Below are 25,527 nucleotides of genomic sequence, written 5' to 3' on the forward strand. Positions count from 1 at the left end.
AGATGAAGAAAGGTTTACATGACGAGGCAAGCCGAGCCGTGTAAGCCTTTCTGAGACGAGTTGGATAAGTTCAAGTTCAAAATCACACTAACATAGTATTTTATTTATCCTACAAAATATTTTTTAAATTTGTTCCGGGTGCAATAACAAAGTATTTAATTGCTAAAACAAAAGCAAACACTGATTAAATTAACTGAATCTAGCTTGCAAAGTAATATAAAAATTGTTTGTTATCGTTTTCGAAAAATTACACGCTAAAGCAGAGTAATAAGAGAAAATATAGCTTTATGCCTCGGCTCAAATTGAAACAGTATTCCAAATGTTACACACTCGAGTAGAATACTAACGACTTTGTTCAAATTAAAATTCTAGTTTAACGTTGCAAATTTAAAAAATGCTGCCTTTTTGAATTTACCCTTCAAGAATGATTCAGCATTTATCCCCGCAAATATTGTTTATTTACAAAACAACTCTTCTTTTCACACACTTTTACTAAGTGGCATCAACATGTCAAACATCCACTATTAATCTACTACCAAAATTGTGTAACAGTCATGTTTGCTTTCTTCAAATTGTTTTCGCTTACATGACGAGAAAATTAAATGAAAATTCTGCTCACATTTACCTATTAAAATGTACATTTCTTCATCTCCATCAATCGTTTCCATTTAAAAGCATTTGCCGTAAGAAGGCATTTCTTGTGGACAGACATTCTTTGATCGACTGTCAAAAGAATGACTTACTCATCAAAGAAATTACCCTTTTAAGTCAACATCGATTTCCTTCGAAAAGTTAAAGAGCAATTCACTGACACTTTTCTTAATCCGTCAATCATTTAACAAAACATTGCGTTATTTGAGTACATTCGACATTTAAACAATCGAAAATTCAGTCCCACCGGTTTCATTCGAGTAATATATTCCAACACTTGTATTCACATTGTTTATAATAATCCATCGTGAACACACACATTCGTACCAAATGCAGAAAATACATTAGCGTCCTACACTTGAATGACGCAATCAAGTGATTTTGTCAGCTGTATAGTAAAATAAGGTCTAGCTGTGTATTAAAATAAGCTCTTTTTAAACAAATGAGTACTATTGTGTAAGCTTCTTAGCGTCGCGGTAAGAAAGTCTGGTTACCACGTGAGAGACACTACAGGCTTTTTCCGCTCCATTTTGGGAATACGCCACACTGGAATTTTGGGAATTTCGCGTCGTGAAAACCCCATTTTGGGAAAAAAATTATTCGCAAAATTGTCTCAATTGGGAAAAATTATCGCATGTAAATAGTGTTTCTTATATTTCAAAGAAGCCGTTAACTGGTAAATAACGACTATTTTGATAACTTATTATTAAAATTTTACAAAGTATTATGAACATGTGAGATAAGTGCAGGTTTTTTAATCTGATTTTGGGGAAAAGGCCTGGCCTTTTTTGAGGTGAAAAAAATCGTGCGAAGCGCCGGATTTTGAGGAAAATAAGAAAAGTCTTGAATAATCATTAACTACAGTTTTTAATACAAATTCAAGGCAACAGATAATTTAATTATGCAACACTTTCTATTTTCTACACAGGATCAGGTTAACTTATATATTTAAAGGTAAAAAAAAAATTAATTTATTTTGGAATTGGGCATTTTTTTTTTCAATTTTGTCAATTTACCAAAGCGTGAAAAGATCCCTTTAAAGCCACTGTGCTCAGATAAAGATAATTAAGTTTGATATGATTTATTGTTGTGTTTATTTTTGTTTGATTTTTACATGTTGTGAATTGTTCTTAATTCTGTATTGAATGTTGTTTGCACAAATTACTATTGTAGAGTAAATGTTACTGTCACTGATTTTGAACTGTTTGGTTTGGTTAAATTCACGAAGACCAATCAATTTGAGACGATAGAGCCGTTATAGGGTTATATCGAAATGAATCTTCACCTCTATGTTTGGTGACAGCGTTTTGGAAAATAACTAAGTGTATTCATGTGGCACAAACCAATCCTTTATTTTATACAGTATACAATCTAAGTATGTTCCCTTTGAAAACTAACTTCGTTGCGCAAGCGTTTCAGAATATAATGCTCCCTACTCGCACGAACACACCATGCTTTATTTTCACCTTGTAAGAGCGTCGTTCATTTGGCCGTTCTTGGAGGTATTTTGGCCTTCAATGATACTTCTTGTTGTGTTGTACGTGTACATAATTTTAAATTTTTAAAAGGCACTGCCAAAATTAGTCTGACACAAATATACATTTCATTTATATTATGTGTTAGTTTGTTTGTTTTACTTGCCGCAATACTTTACTGCATTACGTGTCAAAGACTTAACCTGGTAAGTGTACCCACTGTCTAACACACTTCAAACCACATGCACAATAATACATGCACCGATAATAAATAAACATATTGCTAAAAATAATCGAAGTTGTTTAAGTTGTAATTCAGTGATGTTTCATTTCAAGTTAAGTGGTGGATAACTGTTTAAGCCTGGATATAACTTTTATAAAAACAATGCCGAATATTAAGGACTACGAGCTATACATAATATTTCTGTCAAACTGGTCAACCGGAAATTTCATTTGTAAATATTTGACCTTTTCTATAGCATATGCTAGTGAAGTGTGACAATTTGACGAGGTAAAAATAAGTATTCATCCATAGCTCGTATTGTCGATGCCATTTTAGCGTAAAATGTAGCATTGGTACTTGACTGAAAAAATCGGTTGTGAACGCAACGCTTTGTCAATTCACTGATTATCTGATAGATTGGACCTGTACACGCATATAGGAATCATTGAGTGTTAACGGAAATCTGTGACATTGACTGAGAATTTTGGATTTTAATTTTTGGCCGGCAGGGTTGTTTGAATGATGCGGTACACTGAGTTGTTATTGCTACCATTGAAAGAATTGCAATATGGAGTGTATGAAAACTATACTGTAGAGTTGAACGTTTAATATAACTATCATCCAATATGCAGGCATTCAGAAGTTATCAACCTGAAACGTGACTCTGCAATTTGATCTTGCAAAATGATCATAATCGTAAACATTCGTATGCAAAACTTAGACGCATACGTAAACATGTCATCTGTCTGATATATATAAATTAATTAATAAATAAATAAATAAATAAATAAATATATATATATGAATATACATTGTCTCTCACATACGTCTACACTGTATCTATTTAAAAAACAGATAGTTCATAACATACCAAATTGTACCCGAATTTTGCTTTTGGCGACCTAATTTTGTTCTCGTATTTTCTTAGTCGAACTGGTATAAGACGCCCGAGAAACTGAAACAGGATGAAATGAAAGTTGTAAAAACTAGAAGAGACATTGCGAATCAGCAACACAATGATTGATCAAATCAAGTAAGGGAGTGAAATACAGCAACTTTATTTTGAAGAAAACAACCACTCCGATAACCATTTTGTTAAAAAAATGTTTAGTACATGGCAAATAAGGGTGTTTTGTGTGAATTTTAACGTGTTTCGGCTTTGTTGCTTGCCGCATAAAGCATGTAAAAAACTTACATATTTGCTCTCTTTTTTTGTTAATCAAAATTTGAGAAATACGAGTAGAATTATGTCGTTTCATTCGTGACATTGTATTGTGTACTCATTTAGTTTTACATAACAGCAACATCTTTGTGTTTTTTTTTACTAAATAGGACATTTAACATGTAATGAAACTTCATCTACGTTGGCAATTATAATATATGCATTACATGTAATATATTAGAGTATTGTTACAAGTCCCTAATACCATTTGTGTGTCTATAGAAATATCAAAGCGAGTTTGAAGTATACATGAGTGGTGGTCAACCATTGAAGTAATCTTGCATGCATTGCTTTTGCGATAACAAAGGCGACAAAGGCGACATTTATAACCTAATATTAACACGTAGCATATACGTTCGCTCGAATTGCTATGGTGAGTTACAGTATTGTTATTAAAGTATCTTTATTGTTTATATGTACAGCGTTTAACTTGCGCAAAGAAGTTTTTAATAGTTTTGGAAAATACACATTCGCCTACTGAATGTAATAAGTCATGTAACTGACATTTTTATACATTTTTACTTTTTTCCATTATTGTGTTTATTAAGGTGACATACATCAACTGTTAAAATATTAAGTCAACCTTTTTGGTAAAAAGAATGTTTTTATCAAATGTTCGAAATTGACATAACAAACACATGTCATTTTCTGAATGTAAAAAGTAGCGTAACTGACATTTTGTTAAATTATCAGAAGAAGCTAAAAATGTTATATTAAAATAATAAACATTTTTCCTTATTCAAATTTTCTGATCAGTATTATAATAACACTTGAAAAACGAAACAAAACTCCAAATTGATATGTCTATTTTAAAACAATAAAAAATTAAGAAAGGAGCAGTTACCAAAATTTCAACACTGAAATATTTTGAGCGCAAAAAATAACGTAAGTGCTCTTACTGTATTTTGGAAAATGTCTGAAAATATGCTGTCCTGAACAATTCACATAATGTCAGTTACCATAGTTATTACATTCAGTAGACGCATTGTACCTAAAACGATACCATTTTAAAAATAAAATACGATTCGACAATATTTGAAACACGATAAAAATAAAGAATGTAGTAAGAGAGTTTGGATTTATTTTTTATTTTGTCATCTTTATTAAGTTAATTACCGCTAACTCCGTATCTCCATTCCAGATTTCTCCAACTACACTGCGACACGCTTGTTGAGCCAGGAACTCCATGTCGCCACATTCTCCGACCAAATCTAAGCATGATTTATCATTCCAAAACGGCATGGTAGTTGTCAGACTAGCGAATTGTCCTTTTTGATAAATCGGGTAGCATGCGTTAAGACCATCTATTGCTACAGTAGACCACTCGCTTTAACAAAAAAAGTTTATCAAATATACGAATACATTATGCCTAATTGATATACATTGGTTTACTTATTGCTAATATGGCCCATGTTAATATAGCTAAACTCACTATAAGCATACAGTATATAATGCAGACTCGGTTTAAAAAAAATTTAAAACAAAAAGTTTGCGAACAAATATATATGATCATATTTACCTTTACACATCAATAAGAGATTTGAAACTTAGGAACATTCAACACTCAGTTTAATCATATTTAAAAGCAAAGCAACACAACTCACATCCGAATACCAACAATCGGAACGTTAAGTATTAATTGCGACATCATACAGCTTTGCACGTTTAATTCATTCATGCTTTTGTTATCTGATCTTACTCTTGTCCACACATTTCACAGATGCTCTTTTCGTCACCATACGTTAACGAACACAAATCAGCATTCGTTACGGCAACACCGTCCGATCGATGACGATATTTTCCTAATTATTTTGTTTTATTTCATAAACTTAACAGTACATTTTAAGCAGAAACTCATGTCAACAAACCAGAAGTGATTTTGACTTCATTTACATCAGGATATAAAGGCGACAGGCATATACAATATGTTGACTTACAAATACATTTGAAAAAGTATCTTGTTACAATAACACATTTAAAATATTAAACAATACTTAGTATTAAAGCTGAAATTCCCTAAAAACATGTTGGTTAGATTTGATAGCATTTGATCGTGATATATGTTCAGTACGACTGACAACGGAAAAATACGTCACGGCTAGACATTGCTATTTTCAGAGATCATTTTCATCTGACTTGCAAATAAAACATATGCGTTTTTCAGTTAGTTTTTACTCGTTCACTCAAATTGACGCAAAAAACGACGAATGCGTTCGAACATGTCAACATAATTGCTTAATAGTATAGCGTTTAGCGTCCTTTAATTCCATCGACTGTCTGTCAAAAGTTGGACACGATTTAACTAAAACCCTTCCTTGATAATTTTCGCGTGATCATTTGTTTTCAATTTGACATGAACTGCTGCTTCCCACAACGAATCATTTAAAGCTCAGCATGGGACTTACGGGTATGTAAGGCATGACGAACCAAGATGTTTATTGCAGACCAGAAATGTAATCAGTTATATTTACACATATATGTAGCATTACTATTGCTGGACCAAGTGTGAGGTTGAGCGCTCAAAAACCGGTTTAAACTCCCAATGCATCGCATTGACCGTTCGAAGGAGGTGACCCCAGCTTTATTCGTATATGCGTTTATGTTGGTTTATTTTGTGTTGTTTTGTACTGTTTTGGCAATTGGTCACTTGCCTTAAATAAAGAACCAAGTAATTGTATATAATAAGAATGAAAAACTGCTCCAGCAGCTGGAGTTTTACTTATATAATGAGCATCTCTTCACTAGCTTAAGTCACAACACATTCTGAACGCTCTGATTATTTAATTCGGCGCCTGGATTTAAGGTGTATTTCCCATATACATGTGATTATTTGCTTTGCACTTGCTTTTATTCATAATTGATGTGTTTAAAAAGTTGTCCTTACTATTCTTAACTTATATTTTATTAATGGTATTCATGTACATGTCTGGAGAACTGTGGAGTAGAATAAAACCTTACCTCATAGTTCCCGTCATATCGGACTTAAGCTCTTCATCGTTTGTTTGCTCTTTCACCGCCTCGCATATTTGTTTTGCAAGAAAGGCCATGAAGAACGGATACTGACAATACAGAAAAAAAGGAAATTAAAAGACAGTGAAATATCAATCAAACGATCCACAAGCATTACACTCGATAATAAGTATCGATATTCTGTGAATAAATTTCCATCTTGAGAAACATTTTTTTTTGCAGACAGTTTATAGTGATACAGTGGGGTTAGGGATTTTGTTCCGCAAATAAGGGGTTGCTTAGGGATGAATATTTTTTGGGATTAATCTCTAACAATACGTTTTTTATAGGGATTAATACCTAACAATCCCTTCTGGGTTTTTTAGGGATTTTTGGGGTTGAAAACGGATTATTTGGGATTGTTAGGGCTGAATAGGGATGCTAGCACTCTGCGCATGCGTACGGGTTAAAAAGCGGATTTTAGAATGTGAGCTTTTGCTATGACTGCGCATGCGTAGGGCTGAAAAGGCGGAGTTATTATTCACTATTTCTAAATTAGCATTTCATGTTGGAACATTTAGAGGTAATACAAAAAGCTATGGCCGAAAATAAACTAATTTATATTAAAATGTTCTGATGATGTTCTCTCTATTTCCTAAACTGTGATATTTCTTTATTACATTTTCAAAATAAAGTGTTAATTTTAGAATAAACTATAAAACAGGAAACAAATATATTGATTTTAATTCCGTTCATTACGTACAAATAATATTAGCGAGACAATACACATTTTGAATACACTTCTCTTAAAGAGAGACCATGTCCCTAATGTGGATTAAGTGTGTTTATGTCTGTGACACCTCATGTCTACGCATCTGTTGATAAGATTATCACGATAAGATGATTGAAATCTCGTCGCCGAGCGAATATCTTTTAAAATTAAGCGTTTATTACGTAAGAAAACAACAAATTATAACACTGACATTTACACATGCCAAGATTTCAATAAATATGCAAGAAGTAATGTCCAGGAAGTGTGAGTCTCAAACATGAAACATATAACTTAGAAATCCAAATTAAAACACAACATGAAATAAAAGATTAATCAAAATAATCAAGAGAACTTAGCTGCTTCAGACTTAAATGAAAATACACTCATCGACTTTCTCAGTAAAGAAATCGGTTCGTGTTTAGATTCCATCTCACATGGACGAAACAACCGAACTGAAAATAAACTTAAAGCGAGATCATACGATTTTTATATGCGTTAAATTGTAATATATTGATAAAAATAGGTTACAATAACACAAAATAGGCAAGAAAAATTATACATTGAAGATGAAATTCATAAAATGCAGCAAAGACAATTAACGCCCGAGCCGATTGTGACGAAGATATTTCGTAAATATTTTCCTACAATAAACGAAGCATTCGTCGTTTTATTTGGATCAGTGTAAGTGTTCGTGTGTCGTTTGAAAAGATATCGTTGCAGGAATTTAAAATGAACAGTTAAACAAAATTTAGATTCACATCGTTCATGCCTGATATACATGCTGGCGAATTCGACTGTAAAGACATTTTCGATTTCAGATTTAAATATCCGGCATCTTTCGCATTTTTCGACACATGTTCTTCTTAACTTGTATTTTAATTAATATTGAAATATATGTATAATAAGTTTTTTTACACAGTTTATTTAAATTCATAAAAATTTAACAAGATCGTTTAATCTCGCTTTAATATCTACTTTATAATTGCAAAATTATAAACGTAAAAGTAATGTAACCGTTAATTGTGACATGTATATGTTCATTAAGGGCGGGCGGGCGGTGTTATCACCCTTTCGTTTTCCTGTTCCATTACTTATGCCTGTTAAATACACGCTCGAATGGCGAATCAATAGGTTTGCAAATCATATATCCCCCAAAACGAAAAACTCGTGCGCTTTCGCGTCAAATCTTTAACACAAAACCCGTGCATTACTCGCGCTAAACTATTACCATTATCTCTATTCTTAATAACATGTATATAACCACACTAGGCTTTTACCGTATTTATCAAACCGAGAATTATTTCATTTAAATGCAAATGATGAGCAATTTATTACTTACACATGAGGGAATCCCGTATTATATATATTTAGATATGTATTTATATATTTACCATGTAACTCGAACAATTTTTAACGAATCAACTACACAACGGTTGTTCTAGAAAGCTAATAAAATAATTTATCAGGAAAAATTATCATCAGTACCATTGATCTATAAAAACACAAAATATTATACGGGATTCCCTCCTGTGATTATTGATGGCGAGTACATTGTGAAAACAATAAACTTTAACAATTTTACGCAGTAGCAATCTCATTTCGGTACATGTTTATTTCATTATGTCCCAGGTTATGAACAATGAAGTCGCTCTTGGTTACCAGAAAAATTCCCACGCACGGATTTCAACCGTCATTGTTTACAACCAATTAAGTGCACAAGTACTGGAATTGGTATACCGTTTTTTGAAGGTGTATGTCGAGCGCGTGTGCCGGGAAAACAGAGCTTAATATATTTTTTTGTTCAGCTGTAAAATATTTATATCAAATCTGTATGAAAAATGTCGGTGAACATCAATCCGGTGAAAATATTGACGCGTGCATTAATTATGGATCTAACACGGAGTATTAATCCGCATACAAAAAAAAACACCGGGCATATTGCATATTAGTTCGGAGACATGAACTTGTTTCGAAAGAAAGCAATAATAGGTTCAATTCTATATGAGCAAGTCTCGCTGCGCACGATTACTCTCTTACGTTTCGTATATATTTGACTCTTATGGATCTTGGCAAATACTTGGTGTTTTATTTTGCTTAATCTTCATTAAGTTATGCATCTAATGTACTTTAGGCAGCAAATCATGACGCCAAATGACCAACAGCTCTTTCATATTTGAAAGAGCTGTTGACACCTAATAACCTACCCATGTATAATAAAGTTTATATGTGTTCTTCAATATTATAGTTTTATAGCATTTTATGTGGTGCAATATACGTGTTGTCTTAATCATTTTACTGTAGAATTCTAAAACTGCTGTAAAAAACCTGCCGACCAACTGAATCAATTCACCGATTTTGAAGAAGATGGGTTGTGGGGTGGCTGATGTACGAGATAATAGAATGTTTATCAGCCCTTCCAGTGATATTTTAATTAATTAAATGTATTTTATGACGTGTCGAAGTTATTATTTGCATTGGAACATGTGCTGTAACTAAATAAAGACGCGCAAACGAGTATATGTTATACTGAAAAAATTACACCGGAATTAATGCAAACAATGGGAAAGAATTGACCCATTAAAAATTAAGAAAAAAAATTACGTCAGATTACGACTCATGCATTGCAGTAGATGTATTTTTAAAGTGCCAGATTACGTTGTTTGACGAGAACGTTGGAAAAAATATTGGTGAGGCGGGGAAGGGGGAGGCAGTGCGTGTATTAATAACCCGATACGGTCAATACATGGAAATTAATTACATACACAATGAAAATAAATGAAATTCAATTTTCAATGTAATGTGGTTTGCTTGATAATTTTATACAATGCTCGTTGATACAAATGCATTAATGAGAATAATTATGTTGTACATTCTTTGTTAGTCTCAAACACAAAGAGACCGGTGCAGGTTTCTCCACAGAATATCTGCCGAACTTCTTCATTTAAATTGAGATAAACTTTGAAAAATTTCAGGCCGTGGTACACTTTTTATTGAACAGTTCATATCTGCCTTTGCAATAAACTGAAATTGTAATTATATTTTCTAATCGAGTATCAATTTGAAATTAATATAAAAAACTAAAGGTTGAACAAAAAAAATGATTTATTGCTATTTAACTGTCCCGGCGATGTTCTCTATATTCCTAAACGGATCTATTTCTTAATTAAATTTTCCAAATACAATATATATAATTTTTGGATTTAACTGTAAACAGAAAACACATTTTGCTTTTACTTATTACGTACACATAATATTAGAAAGACATTAAACATTTTGAATTCCAATCTGCGATAGAGGCGCACACGCATTCTCTTCAAGGTGGATGTCCCCATTTTTAATTAAGCGTTTACTGGTATGCCTGTGCCACCACATGCCGGCAGATGTGTAGATACGACTATAACGATAGGATGCGTCATCTTTCTCAATTGACTGAAATATCGGTTGCCGCAATGACACGAATATTTGTTGCAGCACGGCAAATATAACGTATAATCCAATTTGAACCGTGTAAAAACACACACAGTTTCGTTGTCGATTCTTCGGTGTTAATACAAACCAATTCATTGTTGAGTTTACAAACGACTTGTATTTTAGGCTATGAAACACTATGCTTTATGCAGCTTATACATTGTAATATGTGTGTGTGTTTGTAATTCAGAGTTTATTTACAGGTCGTCGCTGAGTCTTCACGACTACATTATGTGCTCTTTCAGGGGAAAATATTTAATTTCGAGCTGAAGTAGGTCTAATTTACCTCGGTTGCTCGGGTGTCCGCCAAAGAAATAATTTTGATCCAAATAGACCAGTTCGTGATGGCCAATGAGACCTTTATGTGCACTGGTATACAATTAATAAATTGTATTGTGCATAAAACCGACAAAATTAAATCCTAAAAATAGTTGTCTACGCCCCGCCTACTCGTTTACGGCAGTGATTAACTCCGCCTTTTCATCTGTATTCCCCGCTGACATCGACTGCGTATGCGTAGAGATAAATTAATCCCTTGAAGAGATGAATTCATCCCTTGCGCTGAATTGCGATGAATTCATCCCTTATAGGGCTTAATTCATCCCTTGCGATGATTTCATCCCTAATAGAGCTTAATTCATCGCAATTTATCCCTAAAATCACTGGAAAAGGTTTAATACAGATGAATTCGGATGAAACGTGGTGAAAACGGATTAATCCCCCAAAATCGGCCAAATGAGGGTTATTTGTTAGGGATTCTAAAGAGATTAATACCGGAACAAAATCCCTAACCCCACTGTATACACGCGAACAGAAAAACAACAACAACAAATCATTGGAGACAAAGTCAAACTTATCTTTCCTAAGTAGCCATGCAAATTTATTTCAATGCAATGTCACTTGCTGATATCTTACTTTACGAATGGAATTAAGTGTCGTTTCTCATATTAACTCGGTGCATGAACGTTATGTCAAAAGCGAAAAGTTCACCGATTAGAACACCGATGTCACCATTATTAACATGTGTCTAAGTACTCAAAGTACCCAGATGCCCAAATTTCTATGTTGGTGAATATGTTTCAAAGTTTCTTCATGAAGTCCGCCAGGCATGTCAAATAAGGCTTGACAAAAGTTAAAAATACAACGTTTGGTTTACAGGGTTTTTACTTCAATTATGCAAAAGCAAACCTAAATATTGAGCTGCTATCAAATTTGTAAAGATTCATCACTCTAGTAGCAATAGCATTTACACTTAAATATTTAGTTTTACGTGCGAAACAATGACACACATGTTTTTTCTTCTAAAAAGCGCCATAATTCCTGTAAAATATTTCCACAAATTGAACCAAAAACATTTACGTGCACAAAGAAGGACAAAGGCAATCACCCCCTTTAAAGTAGTGTTATAACAGACTGATTTTGCTAAAATCTTTACATACGAAAAACCTTAATGTGCATGTGATCGTATAAGAAGCTTTTTTTAAACGACACATTTGCAATTAAATTGTAAAACCTGAATGGTGAATTTGCCCAACAATCCTCACAACGCCAACCACATTGCTTTAATGATCGGAATGGAATTACTTGTAGCTGGAACACATTATGTGGAATTATGGCATATGTAATTTTATACGTTTTATTGTAAATAAAAGTGAATTTTGCGTCATTTTTTTACCCACTGGTTAATTGGTGTCCGAACATTTGTCGGATGGAATCATGGTATTTGATACATCAACGTTCAAGTGGTACCGCTGTGTTGAAAATGCCAATACATTTTATAAGAAATCCATTAGACATTCGATCCTGCTAACGGCAGTACATTTCTTGGATTAATGTGCATGCATTTTATTGTATAAGTTCAGTTTGATTTATTTAGCACCATTTTGATTGTCGCCAAATAGTATATGTTTTAGGAAAGGTGCAGTTATTTTACAAAGATGTTAAAATATTGTGACCCATGTATAGATGCAGGGAATACAGTGTATTTATTTTTGACGATAATGTCGCACTAATTTGTGAGCTTCGTTTGCAGCAATATTTTGAAACAAAGGTTCATGTTAAAGCTGTTCTTCATCACACTAAACGTGTCATCAAAAAAGCATAGTATACTGAATGAAGGGTGATATATATGTATCACTTACATCAATAGAGAACAGTCCTCACAGTCGACCAGTGGCGCCTTTAGGTTTTTTATGTATTATGTTTTGTTTACTCGGAAATCACAAAAACCAAATGAATAGGCTGCTCAATATTGTCATTAAACCACGTTGATGTATACAGATTGTTGTCTGCATTCCCAGATGTTTGCTTTGATAAGCAATGACATCTAAGTTATTCAATTCTAACGCAAGAAACATTCTTGTATGACCATTATCGACACAACGATTTATTTTCTAAAGATAAATGATTGCCGTGTAACTGAACAAACAAGAGACTGCCAAGCAATATGGCCCCCTACCGGTGAAACTCCACTATTGTCAATTTTTTGTTGTTGCCATAGCAAACAGAATTCTTGACGTAGGAACAAAATGAAATGACTTGCATAATCTCCATATTGCCATCTAACCATGTTTCAAGTTTCATGAACAAATATTAAGAACTTTTAAAGTTATCGCAGGATCCAGAAAAGTGTGACGGACTGACTGACTGACTAACAGACTCACGGACACACAGAGCGCAAACCATAAGTCCCCTCCGGTTTCACCGGTAGGGGGCAATAAACGGCAATAGCATGTACCACAAATCGATGTTAATTTCCGGTATGTATTGATTCGAGACAATTGAAATCCCGATTTAGCATTCATTGTACTAGCCAAAATACTGTATCGCCTTCACTTTTATCCGTACAAAACAAGTGAACTTTAAACCGATAAACTGTACTAACGGTCGAAAAGAACCGACTAACGGTTGCAGTTGCAAGTTGCTCAAATGCTGCAATATAGAACTAAGACACAGCGTCTAAATTGCCCATATATTACGGGTTAAAAAGCTCTTTAAATGTGACAATACCACGAAACAGCAATTTCTCAAAAACACATTTGGTCTATTGGATGGGGGATATTGATAAAGGTGCACTCCGGATGATCCAATATCCCTAAATGCGACTTATTCTATGCTGTTGAACACCGCTTTTTCTAAGCCATTGGTGCCGTCAAAAAATATACACACGGTAAAGTTTGAATAAGCGATGTTCTTTTTTGCACTTAAACATTGCATAGTAACATTTGCAAGCGGTTAAACCATAAGCATGTAATATTGCGTTCATAGATATAAAATATGTAATATACTATAATAGATTTAGAAACACACAAACTGTTACTTTGTTATTCGACTTACGCTTGGTATTCGCAAGAATTTCACTACAAATTAAAACATTGATATTCGACAACGACCCGATATTCGTTATAGTTTAAATATCCGATTTGCAAATTGATATTTGACCTTTGCTCGATATTGGCTGTAGTGTCAATAGTGTCTAATACAAAGCTTGGTATTCGACATTGGCTTAATTCGCTTAAGTAAGTGAATAACCAGCTTGGTGTTCGACTTTGTAGATAAATTCGCTTACTTTTGAATAACACACGTCATTTTGGTATTTGTTCTACTCTAAATACCCAATTTCCAGCTGGTCATTTGACAGGCTATTGGCCCGATATGCGTAATAGTGTATTCTGAATACACTATTTGAATTCTATTGTTATTCTATAATGATATTCTGAAAGTATCAGTCGCAAACTATTGAAAATTGTGAACAAATGAGTTGTGACTGTTCAAAATTGTGAAAAAAAACATGTTCAAATTTGTGTAAATATGAGTCTCAAACTGTTCAAAATTGTGAAAAAAAATAAGTCGGTAACTGTTATTAAATGTGAAAACAAATATTCGCTAACGTTTTTAGATATTAAACACTTGCATCGCGAATTTCTCAAATTTGTTCAAAAACAGCAATTTGCTACTGAGGAAAAACGAACAGGGTCTATTATAAAAAGGTTCTAAGTTTAAAGAAATTCTTAATTTATTTTTTATTTAAAGTTGTTTATTGCCAGTTCATAGGCCTATATTATCATTTTTGTGATAATGATATTGTGTGTCTGTCTAAATTGTAATTTGTTCAAGTTGCGCTATAAAAATGTTATTTTAATAATCTCTATTTTGACATTTTGTCTCATGTTGGATTTGTTTTATTTTAATATAGTATTTGTTTTTAAATTTTAATTGCAGAAAGTTGCGACCACAGATTACAATAGGTCATGCTCATTCGGCCAAGTTCTTGGCGGCACAGTTCTAGCCTTATCAGTAGCACCAGTCTCAGTCTTTCTCTGCCTCTCAAACAATTCAAGATATGCTCCCTCTGCATTCCAGCACAACTTCACATCAACCTTTCTAATTACTTTTTTGGAAAGGTAAACAATTTTCAATAAATTTATTATTGAGAATAGTGTTTTTGTTTTATGTTGTTGTTTTATTTTTGAAAGTTATAGATCTTAGTCCAAATAAATAGTATAATAATAATTTATAGATTTTTATTTTAAAAGTAGTTGTGCAATGAGTGTTAAATGATGTTTTTATTAAGGTTTCTTTATTTCATTTCAGGTTAACCAGATTACCAGACTTCTAGTGTAAACAAACATTTTCTGTTTTGTTGCAGATGTGGAGACAGAATCAGTTTTATGTACAATTTTTATTTCAGACATTTAACAATTGAATAGTTAATGTATTATTAGGTATGGCAGGTATTGACTATGAAAGCATCTTAATTATTTAGAATTTTTCTTTGTCGACATTAATTGATTGTGCATGATATTCACTTTTTTGCCTTGCTATTTAAAGAGTGAAACAAAAAGGAAAGCATCTGCATCTTTAACGTATAAGTTGTCCTGAATTCATCTTTTGATAAAATCCGTCATGTTTATTGTTTTAATTAAAACGTAATAAGTTTATTTTTTGTCAAATTAAATGTTTCGTATTACTGCTGTTTAGTTTGTGTTCTTTTAAAGTGAAGCAAGAGAGGCCCAAATTTGTATTAATTATATTTTTCCCATAGATGAATGTTCATTATTTCCATGTTTTCCATTTTTTATAAACTTATTAAATGATATAAGTTTTAATTATTACTTACTGTTTATTAATTTTCTGAATACAATATGAATGGTTCATTTTGTTTATATTTTAATGACTAAAGCGACATTCCACGCCTACAAAAGAAGCAGTTCTCCGTATTGGCGGGACTATTCAAACATTGAACGCTGCACAAAATAATTATGAACCCAAATGTGGGCGGAGTTAATAAAAATGATATCAATCGGCGGAGCTTAAAAGCTTTAAAATATTATGTCAAAGTCTCCATCGTAAATGTGCAGCAGTGGAATAATAAAATAACCTATTCCAAGCTGGGCATTCGTACTCGACGCGATATTCGCTAAAGATTGAATACACAATAACAATCTTTATATTCGATATTATGTCAATGTTCGCCTTGGTTTGACTATTCAATGCCTGCTGTATATTTGGTATTTCAGTTTAGGCGAATATCGAGCCAAGATCAAATACCTAACTTGATATAGAACTGGGACGAGTTAAAAGCTGGGTATGGGTTATTCGAAATCTATAAAAATATTGAGCCATGGTCTTAAATCCGGCAATCTATTTATTATTCGAACTATTGCAAATATCGATCCAGAGTCGTAGATCTCTTGATATAAGAATTATTGCGAATATCAAGTAACAGTCAAATAACCCATCTAGGAGTTGGATATTAGAACGTTAGCAAATATCGAATCAGGAATGAATAACGAGCTGGATATTTGGTAGTGTCGCATAAACAAATATCAGGGCTTTCTACAGGCCATTTAACGATCCCTCGCCGGAGCGCTTGAATTTCGAAATCAGAGTCCCCGGGGCGCTTGAAATTTTTCGATCAGTGCATTTTTCAGTAAAAGAAAGTGGAGATTGTCAAACAAAATCAAGGTTTTTCCATCAGTGTATCAATATTCCCTGTTTAAAAAGAGCACTCGTTACCTACTTTCACAAGTAATCGCCATAAACACCACATGGGGTAATGGATAATACACTGATAAGACGCGCGTATCGATTATTCTTGCCACATTACACAGTCATGTAAATGCTGACAAGGATGTATCAGGTAACTTTCCAGTCGTCAAACTGTGATGTTCATCGTCCAATCGGTTACGCGAATGCTTATGAGGGCGGAGTTAAATATCGACCAGTATTTTTTTATTGACGTAGGGCACGAAGTAAGAATTTATCGCAGCTTGATTAGCAAGACGTTAAACCATTTACGTAATATAAAACCGGTAACTAGTACAGTACAGTACATTAAAGACGGTTTCGGTCATCATCATCACACCTTTTAATTGTAAACAAGTGTTTCCTATGACTCATAATTAATATGAGAAATTAATTGCAAGTGGTAAACAATTAATTACTTATAGCGAGAGTAAGTTGTGCAAATAACTCCCGGTTACGATAACAATTTTATTCCAGTACATGTATATTTCATCATGTCCATTTATAGAACTGATTCACCTCGTTTTTCTGTCATTTATTCGACACGCAATGCGCATTTACACATTTTCGTTGAATTAATTACGCACACTTGTAAAAGTTTCGTCCGATAATCGATACTTAGAAGACTGATGATGGCAACCGGTCGTAATCCTTGTGGACAACGTGAATTTCATGCATAATTCCGTCAAAACATTTATTCGACTCGTAAAGTGTTTAAACAAATTATCGTTGAATTAATTACGCAACTGTTAATATTTGTTGAAATCTCAAATGTGAATAATTAAATTTGTAATCCGAAACCCATTCCCGTAAGTCGATGTTAACGCGTTTTTAATCCAAATCACACTTCCGAATGTAAATGTTACCGCAACGTTATAATATTCTTGCTTCAAATTAGCAGTGCAAATTTACTTTGTGTCGAATCTTTCTCTCAATTAAAAAGAGCGCGAAAATTATGCAGCATGTACAACGTCGCGTCATGTGTATTGTGCGTGTATTGAGCGTTTTAACAAGCACACAACACGTCAGGGGATTGACGCATGTTCAGAGGCAATATTTCATCAAATCTATAAATAGACACTTAAAATTAATTAGATACTATAGAAAAATGGCAATGTTTGTGTTAAAGAAATAATTGAGAGCTTTTATCGTAAATATTTACCAGAGAGTGATCTACAAAAACGGAATAAATGGGATTATCGGGTAATAAATAGAAACTTGAAAAGAAGTAAGTATACAGTAATAGAGTCGGGTTAAAACGGACGTATTGGGGAATCGCTCGAGTCGGGATTTTACTATCTGTGCGGGAAAACTTAAAAAAAATAAACAATATAAAAAAATATTATTTTTTTTAAATGACTGGGGGATTTTCTTGTAGTCATAGCGCACCAAATGACGTCTTTTGACGCTGTTTTTCTTTGAGTTATAACGCACCACAGAACGTGGATTGACACGTTAAATAAAAAAAAAATCAACGTCGGGAGGGGACACCCCTCCCGAACCACCCATATCAGCCCCGGGCCGCCTGACAAAAAACCTGTGGAAAGCACTGTATATAGAGTAGACGTTAAATTCCAAGCTCGGTTATGTTACCTGACTTGATATTCGATAAGGTTCGAATACCCAATTATAAGCTGGGAATTCAACATCGGCATCATTTCCCCTAAAGTTGGAACAAAAAATACCCAGCTGGGTTGGCTCGATGTTCGCTTAAGTTCGAATAACTATTACCCAACTTGGTATTGGATCAATTATCAATATTCGCGTAAGTTTGAAAATTCAATACCATGATGAGTATTCAACATTAGCTTGATATTTCCAGCAGTTTGAATCCTCAATATCCAGCTTAATATACCCTTGGTCAATATTCCAAATAGTTTGAATAACCGACACCAGCTGGATTTTGACACTCGATATTCGCAATAGTTCGAATACCAAATACAGAGCTGATTATTAGATCTTAGCTTTATAGGTGTAACAGTCAAATATTTGAAACCAAGCAGTGTTATTTACCTAAGCACGATATTCCATATAGCCACGATATTCTATGAAGTTCAAATATCCCTTACACGGTGAAAAAATCGACTTATGTTTGGTATTGAAATATTATTACCGAAGATTATTGCATTTTCGCCATCGTACAATCGCGATGTCGCAATCGTACTATCGCATTATCGTCATCGTACTATCGCATTGTCGCCCTCTGGATTTTAATGTGTAACCACGATTCCAAACGGTATTCCGTACATATACGTATTCAATATACATACATATATGGATTTTAAAATAAAGTTTGTAAGAGCTCCATCACCGGGGAGGTTTTATCACAATATAACAATATTAAAATTTAAACTTTTTCTGATAATCACATCTTGTCAATTCGACTGAGGATGCCACAGCCGCGTTGATTTATGAGGTAAAGCATTTTGTCAATAATAAACAATTTCGTTTTCCATTCCATTCTTTTATTACTAGTATTTTTTAGCATTAACGGTTCTATTAAAATGTAATACTATCTATATTTCCTTTTTTGTGAAGATTTACTATGATAAATGCGATCAAGACAATCATATTCAAATCAAAGTCAAATTTTCATAAACACAGTCCCTCGTACGGCTAACAAGCAAAGTATTGAGAATCTTTTCTCCGATTTTTTTTAAATATATCATCATTAGTAATAAATATATATATAATTACATAAAAGCATAAACAGGTCAATTTAAATGCGTTGTTTTACTTTTGTCTTTTTAATTCCGAAGAATTAACGTAATAATATATAACGTATACATAACCATGGACAACGTTACACAATTAACCTGCCCATGTCGTTTAATTTTTATTAAAAGCAGTCAAATCGCGGGGCGATCAAATTCATCGGCTTATAAACTGTACAACATTATGCGGCTTGGTTATTTTACAGATAATCGTGTTTCTCTAAATACTAATTATGCCAATCATTTGTTCATTTAATAATGCTAAATGCACTTAACTGTTTTTAGTTGATATATAGCTAAAATGCCCGTTACACTTGTAAATTGCACATTCATGTGTAATTTTACATAAGAAAATAGAGAGCCTTTGTCTTTGCCGTAGACCAAATGAATACATTTATAGATAAGAGTTCAAGGAAACTACAAGAAATGCCACATGCTACAGTTTATTTTATATTTTGTAGAAGTATTTGCACTTAACGCATGCGTTGTTAAACCCACCAACCAATTAATATTTATATTTCTGGAATGTTATTTTAATTTCATGGTTTAGGAACATAACACAACTCGAACATCGGCATGTTCTGATTTCGACACAACCAATTACGTACACTGATAACGAATCACTTTTTACAAAAACGTGTATTTTTTTCTCCTTGAGAAAAGCGTTTCAAAGTTCAAAGAAGTCGTCTAGTAAATCGACACTTATTTCAATGCCTAAACTTTAGCATCTCAAAAAACAATTCTATAATCGCTGTGAAATCGTTTTAATAAGTTGACCCAATATGTTGATGGCAGTATATAATAACATAATCCATCTAGTATAAGGTTAATCGGATATACAGTAGACGTTGTAAATTTCATTATTACAGATGTCAGAGATTTATGCATACTTAATTATGTATAAATATACGAAAGCATTACGATGTCGGTGAGTATTATGAAGGTCTGATCTGTACACCTATCCCGAATACCCAAAAACATGTATTCGCGGATTTTGATATTAAGAAATGTAATTACCACCGTACTTTGATTGACATGCTTACGCTGAATTTGACTGAAAGGTGATGAATCAACACAAAGTATTGCATAGTTAATTAGGATAAATATTCAAAATTACCTAGCTCTGTAAGTCTTTGCTCTCTCTCACACTTTTTTTTATCGCTGAAACGTTATCTTGTTAAACTATAACCTATACATACAAGTATAGTTGTGTGGTTTAATGTGTCGATTATGTGACGGTAAACACTCTATTATTAGTGATCATCTTTAATCAGCACAAACAAAATCATACATATTCACTAAATTTTAAAATAGAATTCCAAATTGCAAAAAATTTACCTCGATGTGGCGAGCAATGCTGTTTGGTATATTGTAATGGTGTCATATTAGGGTAATGTAAAAAACAAGTATTTACCTCCGTTTTAGTCCAGAGCATTAACGCCATGTCGTTTTTACGCATCAATACTGTCCAAATAAACATGTAATCCCAGCAGTTCAATACATCTCTGTCATTACGCTGTTTCTTAGATGAGTAGGTCGCAGGATTAGCCCACCATGTACTTACTCTGCCTTAAAGAATGACAGAGAATAAACTCGCGGGTGTGTTTTGTTTGACACCAGGCAATTGCTGCGGCAGTTGTAATTCTGTTACTCTTGTATCTTCAATGCAATTGAGTAATTAAATAGTAATTAAATTGAATGCGTTTTAATTCCCTTTTATTATTGTTTAATTTGAGTTACAATGCTATGACGTTAAATTTTATTTACACTTAAATGTATAATGAATATTGCTGGGCCAAGTGTGAGGTTGAGCGCTCTATAACCTGGTTTAAACCCCCAATGCTTTGCATTGACCGTTCCAAGGCGGTGACCCCAGCTTTATTCATATTTTGTGTTTATGTTGGTTTGTATTGTGCTGTATTGTGCTGTTTTGTACTGTTTGGGCAATCGGTCACTTGCCTTAAATAAAGGACCAACTAATTGTTTTTAATGAAAATTCAATACTGCTCCAGCAGCTGGAGTTTCACTTCTTTATATGAAAACAAGTAGTGTTATTGAACATACTTCTGCGGTGGATTACAATACCCAATACAATTGGTACAATACCCTTACCGGAGATTTTACATAAAACCTTTTTTTCTGATTGATCAAAAGAAGTTACAATGTTTTATTCAGATAAATTACGTTCTAGTTACAGCTCTGTTGCTATTGAAAAAGCTAAACAAAAATAGTACATCGAAGTGTGACTGAGACGTATCACAATCAACCAACAAAACTATATATAACATTAATTTAAATACCTGTTATAGTTATTAATTCTATATTGTAAATCAATACTAACGCAGTCCTAGTTGTATTTTGAATACCGGGCAATCTAAATAATCAATTAGCCATTATTATAATTCCCTCTCTAGCGTAAAGAGTTGATTTTTTTCATACCGGCCAATCAATAAGCCATTGATGTATTCCCTCACTCGCTTAAGGAGTTGACTTTTGTAATACGAATATCTTAGCCGTGTTGGACAACGATCAACAACAAAACAAACTCTTAAAAGCAGGTAAACGGAGTATTTGTTAAATGCTTGTTGATACTCAAAAACACTCTTTATACGGATTCATATTCCTATTTGGCACGTTATGGCAGATGATGATGTTCAAAAAAAGTTACTTTCAGAAATCAAATATTTTTAAAATAAACAAATAACGACAGTCCGTATAATAAATAAATTTATACTATTAAAGTAATGTCTTTATGTATGGGCAGTTAATTTCAAAATTAGTATAACATATTTAAAACCAAAGTCATACAATCAAATGTCATTAACTGAAAATCAAGATGAATGGGTTATGACACATTGTTTGTATAAACATATACTTTTCCTACATTCAATGCATTTCAAATATAGACTTTTCCGGTATGTTTACTGCATATATGTACATAAATATATATAATAATGAGACTTTATAAACATTAGCAGGCGAGAAATTCCAATAAATAACACATAGTCTTTTATTTAGGGCAATTTACCAATGTGATACAATTAATTTCACACAGCACGGTATACGACATGACAAGAGGTCCAAGATGGCAATATATCGCTCACCTGTTGCCAGTACTGAACTCAGGGATATGATTTGTAAGCAAACATAAGTACATGAGCACTTTATGGTGTCAAATGCCAAATATTACACTTCTTTGCCTTTTGGTTTCGAAATGACACTATATAAGTTTATATAAAAGATGTATCGCAAAGCAAGTTTTACCCCTCGGGAATGATTTGAACAATCTGTGGAGAGGACCAAATGACGACATAACACACCACATTATAAACACATGATCCTTGCCGTTTAGAGATGAGTATTGTTTAACGAATTCACAAAATAAATATAAATGGATCATGTCATCCTTAGGGCGCGACCAGTTTTGACCACAACATCATGATTCGAGCAAACTTTGTACAAGACATCGTTTAAATCAATCATGTGATTCCTGGGGTATTACATCATTTCAAACAAAAAGCTCTATCAACCTTATCAGGCGAGAATTTTTAAACTTATCCAGTACTTTTACGATAAGAAGACCAAGGCTAAATATAATGAATAGCATAGGTTGTTGAAACCGGTTTTAGCCTAGCCGAACCTCATATTATCTCAGAATTTATCACAAACCAAACGCGCGTCTGAATCGATTTTTGTCAAACGTAAACATTTAAGTGTCCAAGTGTCGTGAGTATCGGATATCTATTAAAACGAGTAGAGAACAGATTTTAAAGTTTTTGGTACACACACAAATATGGTCAATCTATATCACATATATAAAATCAGCGATGTATCTACAGAAATTTGTCAACACAAACTTGGTATAAGAAAGATCGTAAATATGCTTCTTCGATTACAAGTTTTGAAATCTGATGTATGGTTCGAACAATAGTTTGTAGACGACCACCGGTGTTACACACCAAATATAAAAGTACTGATGCACAACACATATTAAACCTAAGAGCCTTGCGATTTAAGAAAAGATTTTAACAAGTTCATGGACAATCTTTTGTAGAGGACTATTAGACGATGGCACACAACATATTGAAACCACCGAGCTGTGCGATTGCATTACAAAACTGCAAGCTTTTACTTTGAAATACGTGTTCAGCTCTAGCGACCTAAACATGCAGCGGACTGGAACGGTTTGTACAACTTTCAAAAACACTATATGATCATTCCTGCGAAATTTCGAGAAATCTTCTAAGCGCTTTACGAGAATATGTCGCTTTGAGAAAATTGTTGACGATTTTCGACTTATGACGCGCAACAAAGGACGCAAGAGTTGCTCAGATGAGCTAAAATGATTAAAGCAGGAGTCATCGCCGTTGGAAGGTCGAGGCAAAGCATTTTTTGTTTTATTCGGTTTAAAAGAATGCCAAACCTAACAGTTAGCCCTGGAATAATTGTAAAATACTTAAGTTATAAAAATAAACATAAAACTTATACCATCGTATCTTAATTGAAGAAACAATAAAGGAGATAATACATTCGATTTTATTGCAATTTAATCTATCAATGGTGTAATAATAACCAGAGCCATAGAGTTACAACTATCAAAAATTTACTAGGCAAAAATGAAAATTTAAGAAAGTAGCATAATATAGTACTGACCCCAGATTATCGATAGATATCTCAGGATGAAACCGTAATGCAGGGTGTAACCGCCAGTTTACAAAGATTGGATGTTTGTACAAGTACTAATATACTAACAATAGTCTATTATATTCCAAATAAATCATTTTAACTGGTTTTGTGACAAAAATAAATACCAATGTACCGGCTAAACGTTTTGCTATCACTGCGCTCTAAGTAAGCCATCGCTTGATCATTTACACATTTACTGTGTATGCGTCTTTTTAAAGGAACAAATGTGTACATAAACCTTCATGTAATATTAAGTGTACGATCTTTAGATTTGAAAGCTATGTATGATATAAAAATCACAATTACCAACCAAAGATATTAAAAGGCCTATTTAAAGAAGTAAAAATGTATCCGAATTTAAATAAATTTCTTCTACAAAAAGTATACATTTTATCCAATTATTCGAGTACAGGTAATCGACAAACTGACTATTGGGAAATTTTGTGCCGACCGTCCATGCAACAAAGGACTAATCAACAAAGACGATTACATAATATCAATCATCGAGCGTTCAATGGCAACCAGAAAAACTTTGCAAAACCGATATTTCGCAAACTCAAGTACTCTTTTTCTTGAAGATTTGCTTCTTTGAGATAAAGCATGCAATTAAAGTCTTTATTTTGTTGTTAATAATTGATAATTTTTTTATTAAAAAAATAAACTCGTTTTTTCACTATGAAATTTATTCGCAAGGTTGGTCTTCCCATGGAATTTTTGCATTTTCCCATGGGAATTTTCTTTTTCCCAAAGGAATTTGTGTTTTTCCCATCGGATTTTTCCAGCTTTTTTACGGGAAAAAAATTCCCATGGGATTTTTGGAAAAAAATTAATAGGGTTTTCAGCACTGTAAAAGCATTTGTGCTAATTTTCGTTCAATTTTCTTTGATAGAAAAAAAATCCCTTTTTTCAATGGTTAAAAAAAATCCCATGGGATTTTTATCTCAATTTGAGAGATTTAGACATTAAACTTCCAGAAACACTATATTTCATCAAATGACGAACCTTTAATGCGATTTTAATTTGTTTAATCGTGTTATATAAAGATGAAAAAATCCAACGGGAATCTTTTTCCCATTGGATTTTTTTCCAATGGGATTTTTTTTTCAATGGGATTTTTTCCGTGGGATAATTGTAGTAAAAATGATGATGAGGATCATAATAATGGTAGTAATAATGATGTTGATAATAATAATAATAATAATAATAATAATAATAATAATAATCATAATAATAATAATAATTATTATTATTATTAGGCCAGAATTTTTTAATTAAATGATTTTCGGATTTTTTTCTAAAAGTGTCGGGTAGAAGGACGGAAAAAAAAGATGGGTGACCAA

The 25,527-nt window shown here is 33.0% G+C and overlaps 1 protein-coding gene across 1 annotated transcript in view; it reads right to left on the reverse strand.

Moving 5' to 3' along the window:
- The window catches only part of LOC127872587 (transient receptor potential cation channel subfamily M member 5-like), a 208,774-nt gene that overhangs the window by 34,049 nt on the left and 149,198 nt on the right, over positions 1 to 25,527 (reverse strand). The window contains exons 18-21 of the mRNA XM_052415913.1: positions 20,916 to 21,070; positions 6,530 to 6,630; positions 4,688 to 4,898; positions 3,221 to 3,304 (exon numbers count right to left, since the gene is read on the reverse strand). Of these exons, the coding sequence (XP_052271873.1) occupies positions 3,221 to 3,304; positions 4,688 to 4,898; positions 6,530 to 6,630; positions 20,916 to 21,070 (551 nt within the window). The remainder of the gene's footprint in view (positions 1 to 3,220; positions 3,305 to 4,687; positions 4,899 to 6,529; positions 6,631 to 20,915; positions 21,071 to 25,527) is intronic.

This window comes from Dreissena polymorpha, chromosome 3 (genome assembly GCF_020536995.1).
Source record: "Dreissena polymorpha isolate Duluth1 chromosome 3, UMN_Dpol_1.0, whole genome shotgun sequence".
NCBI lineage: Eukaryota > Metazoa > Mollusca > Bivalvia > Myida > Dreissenidae > Dreissena > Dreissena polymorpha.